Source organism: Podarcis erhardii, assembly GCF_964252035.2.
Source record: "Podarcis erhardii genome assembly, chromosome: 9".
NCBI lineage: Eukaryota > Metazoa > Chordata > Lepidosauria > Squamata > Lacertidae > Podarcis > Podarcis erhardii.
In genome coordinates, this window is record NC_138512.1 from 34,729,885 (window position 1) to 34,753,842 (window position 23,958).

Sequence of the window (23,958 nt, forward strand, 5' to 3'; positions counted from 1 at the left end):
AGCAGGGCTGTACATCATGACCTTTGGAACGAGGGCAAGAAATAAGCCACTTCATGAGTGGCTAATTATAAACTTAAGGAACCGTGGAACTGCCAAGAAGGCTAAGGATGTTAAGACAGCTAGTGTCATTCAGTTTGCCTCACAAAGCAATTTGTGTGCAGTGTCTAGCGCAGGCAAATAATTACTTCATTGGCCCTACTTTTTGTATTTTGTGCATCGAAGAGCATATACTCCAGCAGCTGTGTTGCGAGACCAGCTTCATTTCGCACTTCCTTTCTATCTATCCATGAATTTCCATTAGAGCTGGCCAGGTCAAGAGCTTTGTAACTCCAGGAACTGACGGTGTCCTCCAACTTCTGCATTCTTTCCCCCCCCCTTCCTTTTATGTCATGTCTTTCTAAATTGTAAGTTTATTTGCAGGCAAGGTTGCCTTTTTTGTTACTGTTTTTATTAATCTTACATAGGTTGCCATGGGAGCCTTTTTTTTGCTGAAGAGGGAGATGAAAATATTTAAATAACATAAAACTGCCATGGAAACATAACACATGTTCAGTGGTACCTCAGGTTACATACGCTTCAGGTTACACACGCTTCAGGTTACACACTCCAATAAGCCAGAAATAGTGCTTCAGGTTAAGAACTTTGCTTCAGGATAAGAACAGAAATCAGGCTCCGGCAGCAGGAGGCCCCATTAGCTAAAGTGCTGCTTCAGGTTAAGAACAGTTTCAGGTTAAGTACGGACCTCCAGAACGAATTAAGTACTTAACCCGAGGTACCACTGTATTATTTTACAACTGGCCAATTAATAGTACCATTGGAAGAGCCTCACCATGCCCCAGTACAGACACACACACACACACACACACACACACACACACACACTTGTTAATAGCATACTATAGTGAGAAGCATATGTAGAGACCTACCGGGGGGGGGCGGAGTGTGAGCACAGTATTACATGGCGCCAGTATTTGCATACTTAATGCTATGAACATTAAACATTCATAACGGTGATGCGTACCTATGCGCTATTTACATCTATTGAAATCTATGGCACCAAAGAGGATATGCATACACAAAGACCAGCCATGTAGTTTTAACATATGTGCCCCATGAGGTCTCTCTCTACATGCCACTCACCACTGGATTTAGGTATTTTTCTCTAAATCACCACTATCTCCCACCTGCCTGCCCCTAAAAAGCACTGACAAGAAATTTCATTCTGTGTAATAAGCCACTGCACGCAGATGAATGGCGAGGGACTAAAACCAGCTTCCACATTGCAGTCGCCATTTTGTGTACACTCCAGCCCTCGGTTTGTAACAGATTTCTGTTTCATTTATAAACTCATACTCTTCATTTTTGCTATCAGAGTTTTAATGATGCAAACATTCTCTTGTTGAAATGGCTTTTCCTCAGTGATGTTTGTATTCCAGTGTGGTGGACTTTTACAAGAAGCAGCGGGATGTGATGCTTGTGGCAGCAGATAAGTGGCTAAAAGGTTTGAAGACAAGAGTAATATTTGAACTGTAAATCAATTGTTTTGTTCCTGTATGTGCCATTCAGGGCCGGATTTAGGTTTGAGTAGCTCTAAGCTACTGAAGGTAATGGGGCCCTTTATATGTCCAGCTATGCTTTGTCAACAACAAATTATTGCTGTTTTTTGTGTTGAATATATGCTATATGGTAATTTATGGATCTAATAGGTATCTAAAGCTGTTCGCACATAACAAAATATGTATTTTATCAAAGTAATTGATACAGAAATGAGCAAACCAGTAATATTTTAGGGAGCAGGCTAGCAAGCGGGGCCCATTACTTACATCATAGGTGCCTAGACAACACAAAACACCGTTGCTGTATGTAGGTTTTATTTTATTTGTTTTTTATTTTATATTTTAGAAATGTGCATCCAGTTTTTTTCCTTTTAATTTTTTTGGGGGGCCCTAAGCTATAGCTTGTTTAGCTTATACGTAAATCCGGCACTGATGCCATTGCGAGCCAATGTGGTGTAGTGGTTAAGAGTGGTAGACTCGTAATCTGGTAAACCGGGTTCGCGTCTCTGCTCCTCCACATGCAGCTGCTGGGTGACCTTGGGCTAGTCACACTTCTTTGTCTCTCAGCCTCACTCATCTCACAGAATGTTTGTTGTGAGGGAGGAAGGGAAAGGAGAATGTTAGCCGCTTTGAGACTCCTTCGGGTAGTGATAAAGTGGGATATCAAATCAAATTGGTAGGGGAACCTCAGGCTTGGGGGCTGGATATGTTGCAGGCCACACTCCTCCGCAGCCCTTTCTGCACCTTCATCAGGTGTTTATACCTGGCTGGAATGTGTCCTTCAACTCTGATAATGCCTCTTTCATTCCCTGGAGGTGGGATAGGAAAAAGTGTGTCAGTGTATGTAGAAACTAGCCTCCTGTGCAACAGTAAAAATTTATATCCATTGCCATGCCCACGTTTGCCTCATGTCCCATCCTTAGTGTCTTGTGGCCCTTACCAGATTGCCCAGAAGGGAATGTGGCCCTCAGGCAGAAAAAAAAAAGTCCCTCGCCCTTCCTATATGTGATAGAGATGTATTGGCAGAAGGAAGGTAACACAGGGAGGAAGTCCATAATTTCCCTCATTTGTTCAGAGAAGTACATAAGAAGATGTGCACAGCAGATGGCTTAAGTGCAGCTCATAAGTCTTACAGTAATTCATCACAGAACATAAAAGAAACCCAAACTTGTTAAAGAAGAAAAGTTACGTTATTGCATGAAATTTCTGTTCTTACATGTTTCATTTCCCTGACTGCCTGACTGTTTCTCTCTCTCTCTCTCTCTCTCTCTCTCTCTCTCTCTCTCTCTTAAGGCCTAGCAGACTGGCATTCACCTGCAGCTGGAATGTTTCTATGGATGAAAATCAAGGGAGTTTCTGATACACAAGAGTTGATAATGAAGAAAGCTTTGGAGAAACAAGTATGAAAAATCTATACTATCCTAGGCCTAAAATAATGTTGGGAGAGAGGGAGGTAATCATACTTTTAACAGTGTCTAATATTGGAAGAGGCAGAATAAGCTTATCAACTGAACGTGAAAGATTTGTTTCTAGGTGCTGCTGGTTCCTGGAAGAGCATTTAACATTAACAGCTCCGATCCCAGCTCTTACGTCAGAGCTTCCTTCTCGCTTTCTTCTCCAAGCCAGATTGATCAGGTGAGTGCAGTCTTGCTGTGCCTGCCAGCTTGTAAACTCTTTGGTCAGATTTGCTATCATTCAACCTCCTATGATCATTGTCACTAGGGCCAGACTCACAGGTGCAAATCTGGGGCCCTGCATCACCCAGAGAGCCCTGGGAAGTCCACACACTCCACTGAGGTCTGTGGAGACTTGGCCCTTCAGAGAGAGGAACATTTAGGAACAGTGGCCAAGGGTTTGACCTTCAAAAGAAGGAGCTCAAAGCATTCCTGTTTGGTGTAGGAATGTTGCCAAATCAGCTAATTTAGAAATAAAGCAGTAAGGTTTATAAAGACCTTCAATAAAGACCTTCAAACTCATGCCACAGAAGGTCTGTATACACCTCCTATATCTAGCTCCGGACCATGAGAGATAGACATGGGGCCTGGAGGGAGGAGGTATGGAAAGTGCACATCTTCCCATTCCTTGGAATGCCCATGTAATGCTACCTTCACATGTGCTCATGAGCCAAAATAGGCAGAGGAGAAAGAATAAATAGGGCTTTGTTGAGACTTGTGTGGCAGACCCTGAACCCACACTTGAATGGCTCCAATCCTAACCAGTTATCATTCTTATTTATTATTGCAGGGTTTTCAGAGGTTGGCTGAGCTCATCAAAGAAGCCTTATGATTTTACCAAACGAAAAATCCTTGATAAGCTAAAGAATCTACGGTCGAAACTCCGGCCTTTTCAAACACACTGGAGTTTCCCAACTGTCCACAGCAGGGAGAGCCATTGTGGGGGACCTCCAGATGTTGTTTGACTATAACTCCCATCAGCTCCAGTCACCATTGGATGATGGGAGTTGTAGTGCAACATCTGGCAGGCATCCCATTGGCTACCTGTGGTCTGCAGCATATGCTGTGACGTAAAATGCACGCCTTTCCCCTCATGGTGGTGCTGCTGTTTTCAGGCTGTCCATAGCAGATAATAAGGTGGGGCTGCAGTATTCACCTCAGCTTCATCCAACGGAGTCACTGCAGCATGCAGAGAGTGAGAAGGATACAGTGGCAAGGTTGGTGCAGTGTAAATTTTCCAGTGGAGCCAATTTACCATACCAACCTGGCCACTGTCACACAAACCTCCCTCTCTTCATCCCAGTGTGCTGCAGTGACTCAGTCAGACAGAGGACAGGGGAGCAGTGCACCTAAAGTACCCCATCTGCTGCTAGAGGCTGTATATTGACATCTTGGAATATTGGTTAGAAGAGTTTGGATTTGATATCCCGCTTTATCACTACCCTAGGGAGTCTCAAAGCGGCTAACATTCTCCTTTCCCTTCCTCCCCCACAACAAACACTCTGTGAGGTGAATGGGGCTGAGAGACTTCAAAGAAGTGTGACTAGCCCAAGGTCACCCAGCAGCTGCATGTGGAGGAGCAGAGACGCGAACCTGGTTCACCAGATTACGAGTTTATCGCTCTTAACCACTACACCACACTGGCTCTGGTTATTCAGGAAGATCTAAATTAAGCTGTGGCTGAAGTGTTGCCCTCAATGAGTCTTGCTAATTTCTGCTAGATTGAAATAGTTTATAAAATAACCTCCCCTTGTGTGTATCAACATGTTTCCACCAAATTTTAATGAGAAATTATCTTTAAACCTTAATAGCCCACAAACTTCAGTAGAGGTGCCCTGCATCTTCTCCATCTCTCACCCACTGACAAACAAAAGAGTCTGAGAGTAATAAGGAGAGAAGTAGCAGAAGCTGCTAAGAAGCATTGCTGCCGCCACCATTTCATGGCATCCACCCAGAATTTACATTCAACTGATCAAATACCCATTTCCAAATAAATAGCTGCACTCTCCATGCAGAATGGCAAACCCGATATATGTTTAAGGAAAGCAAGCAGATTGAACTCTTTCCACTTGGCAGTGAATCCCTGAAATCCAAGTGGGAATGGCAAAAGTAAGTTGGGCCATGGACTTTCTCAAAAGTATTTCTCAATGTTACTAGTTTTTTTATGATAATATATATGATGGCCACACTACTAAAATGATTTCTCAGTGTCAGTTGCCAAGAAGAAATGGTCCTTACTACTCTACACAGATTGACAGTGTTTATTTTCTGATGTTCCAAAAGGGCCTGTGAGGTTGTCTCATGATTGTTTTTTTTTTTAAAATAAAAAGTTTAACATTAACTCTGAAAAGGGAAAAGTGCCTTCTCTTGGTAGAATATCTAAGGCCTTTATGAAGCATTTATGATCACATGATTAAGAGGATTGATTATATCTGTTATCTGGGAGTTTCCTTTCCTGAAATCTGCAATTGGAAAGTAAACGTTCAACTTGTTAGACTGAAGGTGGAACAGGCAACCAGTGGGGTCCTAAAGTTCTTTCCTAATATCGAAGTCCTCAAACAATCTCTGACTGTTTTAACTGATTTTAATACTGTATTTTTCATTGCTATAACCAGCCCTGAGACCTTACGGTGAAGGGTGAGTGAGAAATATAAGAACAATAATTAGCTGATCATGGCTTAAAGTGCAACCTTGGGGCCCCTCTGATCTCAACTGATCTGCAAAATTCTCAGAAAAGAATCCTTAGAGCAATTATGGGTACCCCTAAAAATATTCATTGGATTCTTCTCCTATAGACTTGGAAATCCATTTATTCTTGCATTTTCAATTATTGGATTAGAATTCTTTCAAAGGAAGCAAAGAGAGACTCAGTTTTGTTACTAAGAGCAGAATCTTCTCAGTCTACTGAAATAATTCTCTTGGCTGAATACATCTGGGAAGCTTGTGCTGATTCATAAATGTTATTTTCTAGGCAGGGGCAGACAGAGGACATAGTTAACTAACGGTGGTTTAAAAAAATATTTTAAAAGTGAATAAAATAGGTCTTGGCACAGACTGAACTGTCTGTGTTATCAAACATCAAATCAACCCCACTGGTATTACTGACCGTAAAAAAGTATTTTACTGACATTATAAATTTCCCTTTACGGAAGGCTCTGATCCTTCTCAGGTTCCAAAAGAAGCTTTCTGCAATTTGAAATAGTCATTATGGGGACATTCCTTTTAAGTAATGAGCAGGATGGAGCAGACAATTTAGCTAAAATCGCACAAGCTGATAACCTGCAACATTTACTTGCTGACGCTGTTTTGGGGTGGAATCAGCAAATATTTCTACTAGAAACACTATATGTATTGAACTGAAAATGTGCCTTTGCAGCAAAGTTTGCTCATCATTATTTTTCCTGAGCTTGTAGTGGATAGTTTTATTGACAGATAGCATAGATTGCATGCTATGTTTTCATCAAATTATTGGGGTTTGGTTATTATTATTTGTAGCCCTTAGTTAATAACCATACTTTGAGGGTATTATGCTATGTAATTTTGTGTTTTTATATTGTAAGCTGACCTGTGATCTTCGAATGAAGGGCGGTATCGAAATTTGTAATAATAATAATACAAGTAAATAAATTATTATGTTATCAAAATGCACCCTGCATATAGCAACATTGTACTTAAGACTAAAGAACTGAATCTGTTTTAAACTGTTCTCATTTTATAATCTCCCTTTCATGGGCTGAATCGTTAAAACAGTTGTATCCCATAAAAAGAGAATAAAGCTTTGAAATCATAAGCATTGTCTATGTGTATTTGTATGACATTTTTGGTTTGCAAAATGCCAGCTTGATAGGAAGATAACATGGTCAGAAATTCACCCAGCACAAGTGATTCTGCTGGTGGATGGTGGCTCAAAGAGCTTCCCATTTCAAATGGTGGCCGGTGAAAGCTCTCTCAAAAGGCCAGGGGGGAGAATAGCAACTCATAAAGCGTGAGGGGATACTCTGAGACATTGTTACCTCTCCTGCTGCATGCAATCTCCACTTGTGCAGGAGGGTTGGATCTCACCCAGTGTTCTTTGGCATGATCTGCAAACTTTACTATTAATGCTAAGAGTGAAACCACACAATCTAAATGTGATCTGCACTGAAGAAAATGCCTTGGGACACACCGCATGTGCAGTCAAACATTTTCACTGTGATTTATAACCTATGTCAAAGTACAGTTCCGTAAAGCATATTCAGATGTTTGTCTGAACATGAGAACGCTGAAAGTGTAGATGAGGGCTGGGCGTGTGTGGGGGTCCCCTCCATCCCTGGTCATCCCCGTGTTGCTTGGGAAAGGCCTGAAGAAGTAGACTTCTCCGTGTGATCAGAGACCCTGCTTTTATCATTGTCACAATTGCTGTAGAAACTGCAGAAGGCGGGGGACTGAAGGGACACGCTCATGAGCACATTGAGGGGAAGTGCAGAGCATGCAAAGCTCTGCCAAAGCACACACTTTGGTGTTTGCATATTCAGACACCCATAGCTGTGCCTTAAATGGAGGTGAGATTTGCACACAATACCATTGTGGCAGAACCTGATTCTGGATTAAGACCCTAGTTAGGCAGCCGGGGCTATAATGCTTTATGCCACAACATTCCCACTCTGGTCCCGCTGTGGATCAGCCTGTTCCCAACATTCCCAAAATGCATTGGAGAGGGGAAATGTAAATATTCACTGTTAAGTTGTGGGCGAACATGTCAGACGACACAGCGATTCTTTAAACAGCTCTTCTTTATTCAGATTCCAGAACAGAACTAGGCTGAGGAGCTCAGTCAGCCTGCTTATATAGAGCTCCAGCAATGCAACTGTTGCCATTTTCTAAAACTATCCAATCACTGAACGTCACTTTTCGATCCTTCATTTGCATACAAAACTATCCAATCACTGAACGTCACTTTTCGATCCTTCATTTGCATAACTATGTACAGTATCCCCCTGCTGGCCCAGGGTGAGAACTTCAGTACATAACATTCACCATCTAGATTTCCTAGGTGTTTGACAGGTTCCATGGTTCTCTGCAGTCGTGCCTTTTGAATCAGTGTTTTTAAGTTGCTCCTGTTCTTTTCACCTCTGGACTTGCTTAAAGGGCTCTTGCATCATTCAGGTTTGTAATGCCAATATAAAACACCACATTGACCAGAATACTGATTCGCACTACAAATGCCCCTTCTCGGCTTTGTTTCCTGCATGAGCAGTGCTCAAATGTTAACATAAATAATGCAACAGAAGCTCAAAGGCAACTTTGTGAAAACGCTCTGAGCCATGTCCTTTGAGGGCGATCCGTTTCCCTTTTCCTTAAGAAATACCATGTAGAAACAAAAATTTTGACTGAAAGTGTTGACAGAAAAGTTGTGTTTAGTGTTCATGCAGGCATTATTTGTTTATTTATTTGCAGATTGACTCTTTGGACATTTGACACAACCAAGCACAGCTGTGACATGTCGGCTGTGACATGATATGACAGCATTAGTGCAAGGCTCCAGCACACTGCAGGAAAGTAATTTCTACAAGTGCTGTCCCAAAAAAAAATCATCTGCATTTTTTAACCGTTCTCCATCAATGAATAAAGAAATTGTGTTAGAAATAGCAAAGGGAAAGATAAAAGTTTGGGTGAGACTCTCATGGGTGTTGGGATTACCTTACTTTGAGGTGGTCAAGAGTGTGGCCTTTCATTCATTGTACAAATCACCTCACCAGCAGTCTACACCCTTCAGCATTTCCAAATAGGCCATGCTTCGGTCAAAGCCCAAAGGAAGATATCATGAAGCAACTCCTCTCATGGGGCTTTTTCAGATCAGAAAATGCAGGTAACAACACAAGCTGCAGAGTGGTAGACTAATGTTTAATGGAAATTAAACCACACACCACCTTCAGCTACCTCACAATGATAAGGTAAGCTCAAAACCCCACACCCACCAAAATTCCCTGAGAACAGGGCAGCAAAATGGAAGCCCTTTTTGCAAGGGAGAACAACTTTTGTGAAAATGGAGGACAGATTTTAGCGCAGCACAATTTCCCATTGCTTGTAAGGTTTTATTTGAGTTCAAAGAAAAGGCACTATATTACATTCTAGTTGCGTTGTTTTCAGTATTGGTGCTGAGAAATGACAGAAATGTGCTTTGTACTCCTATTATTGAAAAACTAAATAATCCCACAGTCAGGAGTGAACTGCTCTGCTATGTTTATCACAAAAGATTGATCCACATTGCTCTAATTAGCAATTAAAAGTTTTTGGCTTCCACGGAAAGTGTCTCCAAAAGCAAGTGGTGGTTGTCATCATTTTCAGTTGCCTACATCATTGGCTTTTGCTAAATAAAGTCTGGATTTTGATTGCACCTTACCGGATAGTATTATGTTTTGGCTGCTTTGGGTATGGTTGTTTCTGGAAGGACTTATATGCTGTTGTTAAGAAAGTACTTCAGCAAAGTGAATTCTCCAGTACTTAGAAACACAAAACAATGTAAAGGAAAAGCTCCGATCCAATCTTGTGCCATGGTTACTATAGGAACACTGGGGAAAGTGGGTCAGAACTCAAAACATCATCATTATTATGCCATCAGTGTACATGGTACTTTACAGAGGAGGAGGAGGAGGAGGAGGAGGAGGAGGAGGAGGAGCAACAGCAGCAGCAGCAGCAGGAGCAACCAAACTCTGTATGCTGAGAAGCTTGCCCTCTATGCTTCAACAAACTGCAATAAAGGGTGCAAAGATGGTGGAGAAGCTGGATGGGAGAGGACACCATGAGATGATGAGATGTCATTGTCCTGGTGCAAATCTCTTGAGCCTTTAACTATTCATGGGGGACAGGTAAGATTTCTCAGCAATAGGGCCATATTCCCATCTGAGCAACCTTCTAAGATTCCCATCTCAGTGGTAGGTGGGGATTAGATGTAAATTTATTTATTTACCCACCCATCTGGCTGGGTTTCACCAGCTAGTCTGGGCAGCTCCCAACAGAATTGATGATGATGATGATGATGATGATGATGATAGTAGTAATAATAATAATAATAATAATAATAATAATAATAATAATAATAATGCAATAAAACATCAGACATTAAAAACTTCCCTAAACAGAGAAAATATTACATTGGAACTTTGGGACAGAGACACCCACAGTCACAGAATGATATTGAAAGATGTGGTTTGGAGAACCTTCTGCTCGTAAAAGCTCTGTTATCCAGTCTTATGCAGAGCCACTCCAGAACTGTATGCAGATGTTCTTTGTGAAAGTGAGCAACACGTGTCTGAATTTCTATCACCTCATTAGCTGTTACATTATATGTATATATATTTTAAAGGTACCGCTTTGGACAGAGAACATCAGAGTTGAAAAGTACTAAAATCTGCTTCATCTGCTCTCCTTGGTTTTGTGTTCATTGTTTCCACAGCAGTTTCCTCATAAACTCCACAGGATTCCTTGCACACGTTTTCTGCTCCACCTGCCTTAAACATATCCATTAGGCGTTAGCTGTGTAACTTGTCTGTCATTTCTGTTCTGTACCATTTGATCTACCCTTTTGAACTTCCATGAACCTTCCTATTGCCGCATTTTGGAGATAAAGCAAGTGGCAGACAGATGAGATGGAAAGTAGCTTGGTGATCAAGTGAGCTGGTAAGCAAATGAGCAGAGTCACAAGGAGGGAAGGATGCAGAGAGGTCAGCTAGAATAGTCCAATTACAGCTTGCTCTGTACTTGAAATAAATTGCTTAGACTAAGGAAGCAAGCCAGAACTGGAGGTATTATGATGCCAAATAGAATCTCATTGGCCATTTGTGTCAGCTGATCCTTAATGCGGGTGGCGCTGTGGTCTAAACCACTGAGCCTCTTGGGCTTGCCAATCAGAAGGCTGACAGTTCGAATCCCCACGATGGGGTGAGCTCCCATTGCTCTGTCCCAGCTCCTGCCAACATAGCAGTTCAAAAGCACGCCAGTGCAAGTAGATAAATAGGTACCGCTGCAGCAGGAAGGTAAACGGTTTTTCCATGCACTCTGACTTCCGTCACGGTGTTCCGTTGCACACATGATCCAGAAAGCTCTCTGTGGACAAACGCCAGCTCCCTCAGTCTGAAAGCAAGATGAGCTTCGCAACCCCAGTCGCCTTTGGCTGGACTTAACCATCCAGGGGTCCTTTACCTTTTTTGGCTTTAATGAGCTAGTAGCTACTGTGCCTCCTTTTGACCATCAGCAGTGGTGGCCTCTAACCACATTAAGAGACCAACAGCACCCTATTCTGGCAACCTGCACCAAGTGTCGCAGCTGGGTCTAGGCTGCTAGTGCCCTGGCAGCTTACACCCCAGAACAAGCAGTACCAAAAGCTTACCCTTCCATAGTTTGGAATGAAATCCTACAGAAGTTGATTTCAAAATAAGTTCCATTGAGTTCCATGGTGTTTACTCACACATCACCGAGTATAGAATTGTAGCCTGAATACAGTATATGAAATTCAAATGGGATTAACAAATTAAAAATAAGCATTGACAATCAGGTAGCCTCCATTATCCAAACATCTTCAAATTTTAATAGGCACATTCACTCACTTGATACAGCATTATCCATCACTGTTTTATGTATTGATGTTTATGCTATATTATCTGTTTAGACCTTCCACAAATTTGTTAACCATGTCAAAACTCTGATAGATAAATATTACCTGGGTATTTCTTTTGTATCCAGGATCCAATTAAAAATGATTTATATTAGCTGTCCACAGGAAAACAACTGTCCCAAGGAAGATATATTTCCATGACATGTTTACTATAGCTTTAATATTTTTTTACTAGGATTTGTTGCAACATAAAACATTGTTTTCACACTATGTGAAAGGAAATCAGTAATGTTTTGTTGCTGGAAAAAACTAGGACTTTAATGGATTGCTTTTAACTTTTAACACTTCGTATAACCGCAATTCTCTCAATGTTGCAGGTCCTGTAATCAGGATTGATGGTGGACCATATCTTTGTCCCAGATAAGGTCAGCTAAAGTTTCAAAACATTTTATAATACAGCATTTAGTACTAAACAAGATATGGTGGGGGAGGGAGGGCGATGAGCAAGGTCTTCACTGCACAACATCCAACACTCCCCACCTTCAAACTGTTCTGTAGCGATTCATGTGTTTTTATCCCCATTTATCAAAATAGGAGACTCCAAAAAAAACCAGCAGAAAAGAAACATGTCCACTATAAAAAATACTATGAATGCATCCAGTTTATAATAAATGATATAAACTAAGCAGGTGTGCCAGCATCCCAATGCTGCAACATTCATTTACAGAATCTGAGTGATTAGATAACGGAAACTGGAACCCAAGATCTAAGCAGCACAAAAAGGTTGATTACAGACTAGGCAGGTAAACCTGTACTGGTTTAGACCCTGGACTTATTGTCTGATAGGATATTCCACCCACCCTCGCACTTCGGTGATATGTATTAATTCAACATGTAGCACGCTTGACCTTTCTCCTTGTCATTCCTCAAAAGCTCATTTCTTTAAATGTCGAACATTTTAAAGCGCACCACCCCTTGTAAACCTTCTTCTTTCTGGTTTGCAGGCTGGCTGGGCTTCTTTCTCTTTCCTTTCCTTTTTTAAAAACCGATGCGAGTCACTTTGGAAAGCGACAATCGTCTGAAAAGGGGAATAAATTATACGGTAACAATGCAATGCTAAGTGGGGTGTGTAGTGAAATCCAAAGGTGAACCTACCACTTTAACCCCCATCTCTGCTGGATTGGTGCTAGCAGAATGGGAGTGAGGGCAGAGGAGAGTTGCCGCATTGAAAACAATAGGTAAGGGGAGGGAAAGATTTAGGCAGCCTCAGAAGTGTCTAAATTTTCTCCAAGTTTGGCAGGCAGCATTAGGATACAGTTGCTGCCTGGAATGACCCAGAATGGCCTTGACATAAGGATGTGGGGGGGGGGGGAAATAGATTCAGTTTTCATTTAAAGGTAAACCTACCTATTTTAGACTTTCCAAAAACAATACACAAACCAAAACACAACCATCCTTCAAAATTCACACTTCTCCAAATTTTGCAGTTTGATTCCCCAGCCATGTAATATGTACAGAAATGAACATAGTAGCATAAAGTGTATAAAAAATGTAGATATTTGTGAAAATAACATACAAAAGATGCATTCTATTAGGGAAAAATGAATTTTCCAAAAATATGTATATTGGGGAAAACAAAAAAGTGCATTATTAGGAGAATTTTGCACTAAAATGCAGGTGACTTTTTATGGGAGCTTTTTGTATTTAGAACATTTGCAAAGTGAGGTAGGAATGTGGGAATTTAACTTAAATGGGATGAAACCAAAATTGACCATTTCGCCCACCACTACCCAGAACTTTGCCCTACTGAAGTTAGAGCTCCAGCCTAAGTTGGAAGCCAAAGCATTGAAGAGGGAGGTTCTGATAATGGATCTCTGGCATTGGAGGAAGGTCCTGACCTATTCAGTGGCCCCTGGGACACCTTAAAAAAGCAAATAAATGATTGCTAAGTAGTATTGAATCAAAGGTTGGTCATGACTGGGCATACAGCCATGTTTCATGCTTGATAGACAGAGTAATTGTTTAAGAACTCAGCAAATTAATTAGTTATAGAACATGCAGTTCAATACAGCATAGGCTATGGTTGTTGTTTTAAGAACGGGGGGTGGGGTGGGGTACTGGATTCTTTCTCAGAAAAGCTAGTAATTCATCAAGAACTATCATTAAAAGCTTACTGATTTCTTGGTTGTCCTTATTTAAGATGCAGAGCAATACATTGAAGGCTTAAAAAGGGAGAGAGATCTGCATTCTTACTGCCACCCAGCTTATTTCATTATCTTTAAGGAGAGTACCTCGCCGAGGATCATAACAGTATGTTTAAGCTAACATTCCATAGCTTTGGCCATTCAAGATGCCAAGTTTCTATCTTTCTTTAAGTAAAATGCAGCGGGAAACACTTTTCAAGGATTGAATGAGGAGAGCACCTTTGTATGCAGGAATAGGTAAAGGTAAAGGGACCCCTGACCATTTAGGTCCAGTCGTGACTGACTCTGGGGTTGCGGCGCTCATCTCGCTTTATTGGCCGAGGGAGCTGGCGTACATGTGGCCAGCATGACTAAGCCACTTCTCGGAGAACCAGAGTAGCGCACGGAAACACTGTTTACCTTCCTGCCAGAGCGGTACCTATTTATCTACTTGTACTTTGAGGTGCTTTCTAACTGCTAGGTTGGCAGGAGCAGGGACCGAGCAACGGGAGCTCACCCAGTCATGGGGATTCGAACCGCCAACCTTCTGATCGGCAAGTCCTAGGCTCTGTGGTTTAACCCACAGCGCCACCCGCGTCCCTCGTATGCAGGGATACACATGGTCATTTACCTATCTTTCAGAAGGGTATTATGAATACCTAATTTATAAAGTCCCAAACAACTAGGGGCTTATTCAAAGAAGCAGCTCCTTCCACATAGTTCTGTCTGTCTATTAAGATCTGAAGTTCAGGTCTGCCTGACTGTTTTGCATCAAAAACTATCTCTTATGCAGCAGTCAGAGAGAGGGCTCTCTCTCTGCAATGGCACCCTAAGCATTGGGTCAGTTTTATCTGTGAAGATTGTGTGAACTATTGGGTAGACGAGCTTGAAGGGGCTGCTGTTTCACACTGGGAGCCAACTAGCTTTTGAGTGGAGATAAGGAGAAAGGCTGAGCAATTCCTGATGTAAGTACAGAGTCTAAATTTTCATAACTGATTTTCCTTGGTAAATAATTAAGTACTTGGGCAAAGTTTGCTAGAGATTTATGATTTTGAGGGAAGCTATGAGAAAAACACAATTATATTATATTCACCTTAGGAGAAGAACAGCTTTCGGCATTGCTACTATTCTTTCTTTGTGCCTGACGGTTGAAGAAAAAAAGTTGTTGTTTTTTGTTATTGTTGGAGCATTTGGTGCTTCCTGCCCTTCTTTCCTACATCAAGCTGCAGACTGTAAGTTTCATACTTTTATTAATTTTTTGTGTTAAAGATTTATTCAGAAGCTAACAATATTGATTTCATTTACACCAGGGCTAAGCCAAATGGATGTCCCTTTATTCCCCATGAAAATAGGTTGGGGACACACCAAACGGGGGGCGGGAGAGAGAGAGACATAATCCCCTCTAGCCAGTTCACATTTTGTCAAGGGGAGAGGGAATTGCCCGTCTCTTTTGCGGTGAACAAACATTTTGCCACTTCAGTGGTGGCAAACTGCCACTTGAAAAACAGCAATCCACACTCTGAATGATTCTCATCTGCAAATGATTTGCCTGCTTAGAGAGGCAATGAATTCCTGGCTGGTTACGATGACCCACATCGCTAGTCTAGAAAATATTACACTCACCTTAGCTCAACTATGTTTCCACTCAGTAGAATTATCATGCTCATTTTGTAGTCCCCGGTTGAGTAGGACCACTCCTGGAACTATACATCAGAGGGGCAGAGTGGAGCTGAAGCAATCGCAACTTGGGAAAACAGTGGCCAAGAACAGGTGTGAATATAACACTAACACACACACATACGAGAGAGAGAGGGAGAGGGAGAGATGTGATGTTTGGAAACCCTTTTTTGCTTCTCAAAAGCACAATATTTTTCCTTGATATGTTTATGCATGAAGAATTAGCACAGTCCTACTTTATAGAAGTTTGTTATCCCTGATAAATACATTTTTTGAAGAAGAAAAATTGCTGGTGATTTTAACTCTGTTTGGAACTTGTTCTGTTTGTTGTTAATGTGCTTTATTTTTTTACTGTATTTAATGACATTGCATTTTTAAATTGTTTTAGGCTGCCCTGTGTTCCTCAGCTTCAGAGAAAGCCCCTTAGTTAATATTGGATTTGAAAAGATATTTGATTGCTCTTATTTGTGCCAAGTTATAAAGTAGAACACATGAGCAGTTGAACATAAAGTACTGAAGCATTCTCTGTGCTAAGAGAAAGAGATCAAAACATACAAGTGTAATCATTATCTGTGTCTAATTTCTACTGCAGTTTTCCAAGGAAATCTAAGGAACCTTTTCACTGCTTGTCACATCAAAATGGATTATTCCAAATTCCTGTCCGATGTAAGTGCAGCAAGGAAACCAAACGTTGCAAGACTTTCAAGTGAGTAGTTGCATTTTCCAGTCATCACCTGATTTGCTTCACAATTTTCATTTTCTCCTGGCTTTATATCTATAGAATATGCTTATGCTCAGAAAAGTCTTGTTGAGAGAGAGTGCAAGTTCCCATTCGGAAGAGTAATACTATTGGGTATTGTTGTTTTACCTTTTTGTAAACTGCTTTGAGGGGTTTTTACAATCAAGTGCCGTATCAATTTTATGAAATAAATGAATAATAAATTGGGTGGAACCGCACCTCAGTGGTACAGCAGATAGTTTGCACAGAGTCTCATGTTCAATCCCTGATAGTATTTCCAAATTTTTTAAAGACCAGGTAACAGGTGTTGTGAAAGACCTTTGCCTGAGACCCTGGCAAGTTGCTCCCAATCAGAGTAAATAATGTAGCCAGGTATATAAGGCAACCTTGTAATGCTGTAATTTACTGCTCAGTAACATCATAAATATACACATCACTGCATAACAGTAAAAACTAATAGAGTTAGGCTGTAGGCCTACACACACTCAACAGGGAAGAAGCTCCACTGAATGCAGTGAAACTTACTTCTGAAAAGATATGTATAGAATTGCACTCAACTCCTATATCATTTTCTGTTATTTTTGGTTATTTAGGTGTTTTATGTGTAAAGGAATTGGATCTATCTGACTCTAAGGCTGCTTACACAGCACACATTCAAAGCCCCTGCCCTGTTGTTGTTGTTTAGTTGTTTAGTCATGTCCGACTCTTCGTGACCCCATGGACCAGAGCACGCCAGGCACTCCTGTCTTCCATTGCCTCCTAGAGTTTGGTCAAATTCATGCTGGTAGCTTCAAGAACACTGTCCATCTCATCCTCTGTCATCCCCTTCTCCTTGAGCCCTCAATCTTTCCCAACATCAGGGTCTTTTCCAGGGAGTCTTCTCTTCTCATGAGGTGGCCAAAGTATTGGAGCCTCAGCTTCAGTATCTGTCCTTCCAGTGAGCACTCAGGGCTGATTTCCTTCAGAATGGATAGGTTTGATCTTCTTGCAGTCCATGGGACTCTCAAGAGTCTCCTCCAGCACCATAATTCAAAAGCATCAATTCTTCGGCGATCAGCCTTCTTTATGGTCCAGCTCTCACTTCCATACATCACTAAAGCCCCCGCCTACCCACCCCCAAAGAATCCTGGGAATTGCAGTTTGCCTCTTCACAGAGCTACAATCTCCAGTACTCTTAACAAATTACAGTTCCCAGGATTCTTGAGGATGGAGGACGTGTTTTATCTGTAGGGGGGGGGTACACAGCACCAACATGCTGTTCACAATGAAATTAAACATGAATGGGAAAACCTCTAGGTTTGTTTCTAGTTTCAGCTAAGAACCTCACTCCTACAGAAGCCCTTATTTCATGATATACCTAATCATGTAGAAACCACCATATTGTGTCCCCCAACTACAAAAAACCACAACATATGGGCTTCTCCAAGATAGCTGCTTATACAGATCAAAACTGGATTACATTCACCATAGAACACAACTGTGATGTTTAATATTCCCTTATATTTCAAAAACACTGATGTTTTAAAAAGTGTTCTGTGACACAGTAGGTAAGAATAGCAAATTAGCTAAGGTTAAATTAGCTAAGATCTATCATAGTTGTGATAATATATGTTGGAAATGTAAAGAAAAGGAAGGTACCTTTTATCACATGTGGTGGACATGTTCCAAGGTGAGAGACTTCTGGGAAAAGATTTATAATGAATTTAAAAAAATGTTGAAATATACATTTACCGTATATATATAAAAAAAAAACAGAGGCCTTTCTCCTTGGAATAATAGTTTCAGAACTGCCCAAGAAAGATGTAAAGTTATTTTTGTATGCCACAATTGCTGCTCGAATTTTAATAGCCAAGAAATGGAAAACACAAGAACTACCAACTGTGGAAGAATGGCAGATGAAAATGATTGAATATGTAGAACTGGCTGACCTTACTGGAAGAATCCGCGATCAAAAAGAAGAGGGATACCAAGAAGAGTGGAAGAAATTTAAGGACTATTTGAATAAATACTGTGATATTAAAAATTAGAAATTACTTGAAAGTACCAAAATAGGCCTAGGATTAAATTAAGAGTCAATTAAATAAATAAGATTTAGAACTTTAAGGAAAGTTAAGAAATTTTATTTTAATTGGAATATTGTGGTTTTTAAAAAATGATATCAGAAAACTGCTACATTTTAATTACAAGGAAATTCAGATGGGAGGGCTCAGAGGAAGCCCAAAATATGTTTATGAGGTTAGAAGTTTAAATAATTAATTAATTTGTGTTGTTTAGGTGTTTAGGTTGTAGGTGTTTACCGGTATTTTGTTTTTACTCTCTTTTTTGTTTATATTTGTGATCTTGTCTTTTTTCTTTTTGTTTTTTTCCTGTTTTTCTTTAGTTGTGATATGTGTTACATCTGTAAGAAACTTAATAAAAATTATTTTTTTAAAAAAAAAAGAATAGCATTTTCTTTCACATTTGGCTTCCTCTGAAGTTCATTTTTTCTGTTAATTATATCTTTTAACTTATTACCTAATATTCTTTTACTCGTGTTAATGGCAGCTGAACTGGAAAAGAAGATGACAGCGTCTACCATCATCATGTTGAGTGGGGGGATGCCAAACCCTAACTATTTCCCAATGAAAACAGCAACTATAACCCTCAATGATGGAAGCACCATTGAAATTGGAGAACAACTGATGAAGAGAGCTCTTCAGTACAGTGCTACAGAAGGGTATGATGAAAAATAATGCAGAGGGGCCCTCCAGACTGGTGTTTTATTGCAGGTGTATTCTGCAACATAATCCTGGGAACCTTAGTACTGAGTGTTCTTAGGAAATCCCTATTCCCTACACAGAGCTACAATTACCAGAGTGGTTTAACCAACAATCCCTCTTTCCGGGAAACTCTGTCCATGAATGCACAACAGATACAAAATAAATTACAATTTAATATAAAACTTTGGGGAGAGAGTGCTCAGAGTTTCCCTCAGGCACCTGGTGGGCCACTGTGAACCCAGGATGCTGGAATAGATGGCCCTTTTGCCTTACCCAGCAAGGATTTTCTTATGTTCTTAATTAGCTCAAGCAACTCCCTAGTCATTTATTCAAAATACTTGTTATTTAAAATACCGTATTTTTTGCACCATAACACTCACTTTTTTCCTCCTAGAAAGTAAGGGGAAATGTCTGTGCGTGTTATGGAGGGAATGCCTATGGGTGGCGGGGGGGATCTGCTGCAGTCGTAAGCAGAGGATCCATGGTTCCCCTTCCTTCCCTCCTCCGTGGCTCACTTTGAAACAGCAAAGCGGGAGGAGAGCCGCTGAGTGGGGAGGAGAGAGGGACAGAGAGCCTGCTTCTTTAAAGGAGCAAAGCGGGAGAGGAGAGGAGCCACTTACACGAGTGTAAGTGGCTCCTCTCCGGTTGGTTCCTTTAAAGCAAGCAGGCTCTCTGTCCCTCTCTCCTCCCCACTCAGCTCGCTACATAGCAGCAAAGTTTTTCAGCTCGCTAAGCCGGGGAGGAGCGGGGAGGAGGAAGAAAAGCAGAGCCTGCTTGCTTTAAAGGAACAAAGTGGGAGAGGAGAGGAGCCTTCTCCCCTTATACCCCTCTTCTTCATTATTAGCAGCATCCTTCTCCACACACCCCACGCGTGCTCCTTGTCCCTTGAGTGCTTTTCCTTCCCTCCCCACTTAAAACGTGGTTACAAAGCACGGATCCACATGGATCCTCAGGATTTTTGCACTGGGTCACCCCAAATTCACCATCAGATCACATAGCATGTCCATGGCTACATCTTGCACCAAAAAAATCACGTACCCGCTGTTGCCTGGGGCCACAGTGGTGCAAAAACATGGTTACAAAGCATGGATCCACATGGATCCTCAGGATTTTTGCATTGGGCTACTCCAAACTCACTGTCAGATCACATGTCTGTGGCCACAGCATGAACCACAAAAATCATACATCCACTGTTTCGTTTAGAATATTTTTTTTCTTGTTTTCCTCCTCTAAAAACTATGTGCATGTTATGGTGGGGTGCGTGTTATAGAGCGAAAAATACGGTAATACGAATGAACACACTCCTGGTCCACGTAAATAGGTTTTTCATATCCATTTCTAAGTAATTGTTAAGATGTTTATGTATTTCTGTTTGTTTGTTTGTTTGTTTGTTTGTTTGTTTGTTTGTTCTTCATTGCACCAACTTCAAGCTAACCTGAAGTGGTATATTATGAACGAAGAACTGAGGATATTTAAAAAGAGGAATAAAATCTCTGTCTTCCAGAATGCACAACTTATTGTCTTGGTTCAGAGACTTGCAGATGAAGCTCCACAACCCACCAACAGCGACGTATGCTCCTGAGAAAGGACAAATGAAGATATGTGTCACTTCAGGCAGCCAGGATGGCCTTACTAAAGTACGAGCGATTCAAAGGTCAACAGAACCATGTCAGTTCAGACAACTGAGCCAAATGCCCACTGAGTCCCTCTATAGCAATTAAATCGGAAGGATATTTTTCTGCTGATGATTCTTCCCCATCATATCAAATCAGTTGAGCAAAGTTAATACTTGAAAATAAAGACTTGACATGACTGCTTCATGAGCACTATTGGAAAATACAAGTGTATTATTCCATCAAGTTTTTGTTGTTGTTGTTCCCTTCCATGGAAAGGTCTGAGATTCGGTGGAGGTCCCCACTGGTAGAAGGGAAGGGATTTATCAACTCCCCATTCCTCCTTCAGTCCTTCACACTGCTTCCTACACTGTTCAAGAGGGTCCTCCAACTCTCTTGAGCAGCTTTGCAGGAGCAGGAGCAGGAGAAGAAGAAGGAGAAGGAGAAATCAATTAAAATTACTTCTCCCCTTCATCCAGCAGAACTATCCTATTTTCAGAATTAAGCTCATGGAAACTGTTGACTCCTGTCCCTAGTCATAGGAGTCCGAGGGGCTGAGGTTCCTTCACACACACCCCAATAAAATATTTGAGGGTGCCGGGGGAGGGTCCAAAGTTGATGGCCATTGGCATTCAAATGGTGTGTGTGTGCCACATCTTACCTGCTCCCCCCAATCTTTTATTCAAGTTGGCACCCCTGTCCTCAGTGGAGACAGAACCAGATGAAATTGCTTCCAGTTATGTAGCTTTCCAATTATGTAGTTCTAAACTCTGATTCTTAAATATAGATAAATAGATGCATGTCCATTGTTCTTTATAGAGATGATTGACTTCAGGGACATATCATAGAATGATTTATTCACCAGAGATCTGCTCCTTGTCATCGTTGTTTTTAATCTTCTGCATGCATTATTAACTATTTTTATTTTCTAGCTGTGCAATGCTTGCTTGTGCTTAGCATCTATATGTAAACCATATGCTCAAGGTAAAAAATAAAAGTTGTGTAAATTCTAAGTTAGGGGTAGTGCAATTTTATCATTTTTATTTATTTATAAATGAGATTAATTCTGGTTGTCCAATTCTGAGGACCCAAGGCCAAATACTACATGGTTAAAAGTTGATCAAAACCAGTTTTAAAACAAAAACACATGAATAATAGAAGAAAAGATTAAAACCGGGAAGCAGATAGATATCAACTGTCAACCAGATAAATTGAACTTCTGATGGGATATCTTAAGAAAGCCGCCCAAAAACATTAAGCCAGAATCAGGGGACAATGATTTCCACAGCCCAGATATAGCCAGAGAAAGATCTCCTAACATGTCTCTGCTACAGAAGCATCTCAAATACAGACAAGGCATTCAGGACAGCCTTCCTGGCTGGTGTCAAAAGAAGAGCAAGATAATGTCACCATTTAGATTGGGGGGGCTGGCCAACCTGTGGGCCATATATGACCTGATGACTTGAATCTGCCCTGCCATCTCCCTTCTTGGGCCCCAACCTGTCTTTGTGGCAATTAGGTTGAGAGAGAAAAACAGGCCTTTTTTTTTTGTTTGCCTAGCCTAATTTCTATGGGGGTTGAGGTGGTGGTGATATGCCTTACATCTACATTGGTAAAGTATTAGGTTTTAATATTAAAACTTGGGTAGGACTCCACCACACCACCCACTAAAATCCAGTAGGATGCTCACTGTTTCAAACCTTTTTGATCTTTTTTTTTGCAGGCGTTTGATATGCTCATCAACCCAGGCGACAGTGTCCTTGTAGAGGAGCCGAACTTCCACGGGGCAATGTTAGCAGTGAGTTATCTTTGGGGTCCCATCACAGCAAGCTGCTATGCCAACTCTAGTCCTCCACACCTGCCCACCTCCTGCCCCCCCCCCAAAAAACAGTTCTTCTTTCTTGTCAGGATTCAACCTCAATCTGTTAGCCGCCATCCATTCTCCAACTGCGATCCATCCTCCATCAGCTACTACCATCAGCACATGACATTTCAGAACCAGTTTTAAGGCGCACGGTATATGACATCTGTATACGAGTGGTTTCGAGCTTAGCTGCTGAAATAATGTCCTGGTTTTAATGGCCTCTGTGAAATGGATAATAAATGATGTGTAATACCATGTTTCTTTTCATAAACAGCTAAAAGCCTTGAGATGTAATATCATCAAAGTACCTAGTGATGCACATGGAATCATTCCCAAAGGCTTGAAGGAGATTCTTTCCAGGTGGAAATCAGACAATGTGCATAAGCTCACAGACAAGCCCCCTAAGTTCCTGTACAGTGTTCCTAATGGTGGCAATCCTTCTGGGAGCTCCCTGACAGCGGAACGCAAAAAAGAGATTTACCAGGTAATCCTTGGTACCCAGGCATCATCTTAAGTAGAAACAAAGACAGCATTTCCACTAAGCAACCCTAGGCAGGAATACAGAGCAGCAATTTAGTATAGGAGCTGTGCTTGCTTTTTTGGCTTTTTTATTTTTAGAAACTACCTACCAATATGGAGTGTGGTCACCTCTTCTTCCTCTTTGCATCCTATGTACTGACACCTTATTTTATTTTATCCAAAAAAGGAGAGCACTAGTTGGCAGTACTACAAATGCAGTAGCAGATGAGAGAGATGTCTCTTTCCCAAAACAATTAAGCAAATTCCCTGTGCTCCCATCCTCACTGCTCTGGAACAGCAAGGAAGAAGGCAACAAAGGAGAGTTCACAGAAAGCAGGGCCAGCACAGGGCATTTTCCCACTTGAGGCAAAACAACATGGTGCCCCCTGCCTCCTTCTCCCCTCCGCTGCCACCTGAGGTGACTGTTCATAGACTCAGCACAAAATGGGAAACATGAACATAAACTTGGGACGCATCAATTTCCCAAGGTTTTCTCATGTTTGATAGGACCACTATTGCTTTGGCTTGTTGGCAAACCATAGTTGTGTATTCACTGATCATTCCACAAAATTATTTTCTCTTCTTTCCTTGTTGGTTTACCTTTTAGCTTGCCCACGAATACAACTTTCTTATAATAGAAGATGATCCATACTATTTCATCCAGTTTCAGAAGGTAAAATCAAACTAATAGCGCTTACCAAACTAAATGTACTAATTGGTTTGCTCTTTGTATGTTTTCTTCTTGACACAAAAGAAAAGCATGTTCAGCCTCTAGATTTTAAGGCTCCTTAGGCACTTAGGCCCAAGAACATAGGAATATAGGAAGCCTTACAACCAAGTCATCCCATTCATCTATCAAGAGCAGTATCGTCTACACTGAATGTTGGCAGCTCTCCAGGAATTCAGTCAGGAGTCTCGTCCAGCCCTACCTGGAGATACGTGGGAATTTCTACATGCAGAACAGGTGCTCTACTACCGAGTCACAATTCTTCCCCCAAAAG

The 23,958-nt window shown here is 41.2% G+C and overlaps 1 protein-coding gene across 1 annotated transcript in view; it reads left to right on the forward strand.

The window, feature by feature from the left end:
- Positions 1–23,958, forward strand: part of AADAT (aminoadipate aminotransferase) — a 78,551-nt gene that overhangs the window by 21,304 nt on the left and 33,289 nt on the right. The window contains exons 12-23 of the mRNA XM_081877545.1: positions 1,437–1,501; positions 2,850–2,956; positions 3,090–3,191; positions 3,801–3,833; positions 5,052–5,119; positions 14,885–15,018; positions 16,056–16,169; positions 18,747–18,918; positions 20,466–20,598; positions 22,298–22,372; positions 22,713–22,922; positions 23,565–23,630. Of these exons, the coding sequence (XP_081733671.1) occupies positions 1,437–1,501; positions 2,850–2,956; positions 3,090–3,191; positions 3,801–3,833; positions 5,052–5,119; positions 14,885–15,018; positions 16,056–16,169; positions 18,747–18,918; positions 20,466–20,598; positions 22,298–22,372; positions 22,713–22,922; positions 23,565–23,630 (1,279 nt within the window). The remainder of the gene's footprint in view (positions 1–1,436; positions 1,502–2,849; positions 2,957–3,089; positions 3,192–3,800; positions 3,834–5,051; positions 5,120–14,884; positions 15,019–16,055; positions 16,170–18,746; positions 18,919–20,465; positions 20,599–22,297; positions 22,373–22,712; positions 22,923–23,564; positions 23,631–23,958) is intronic.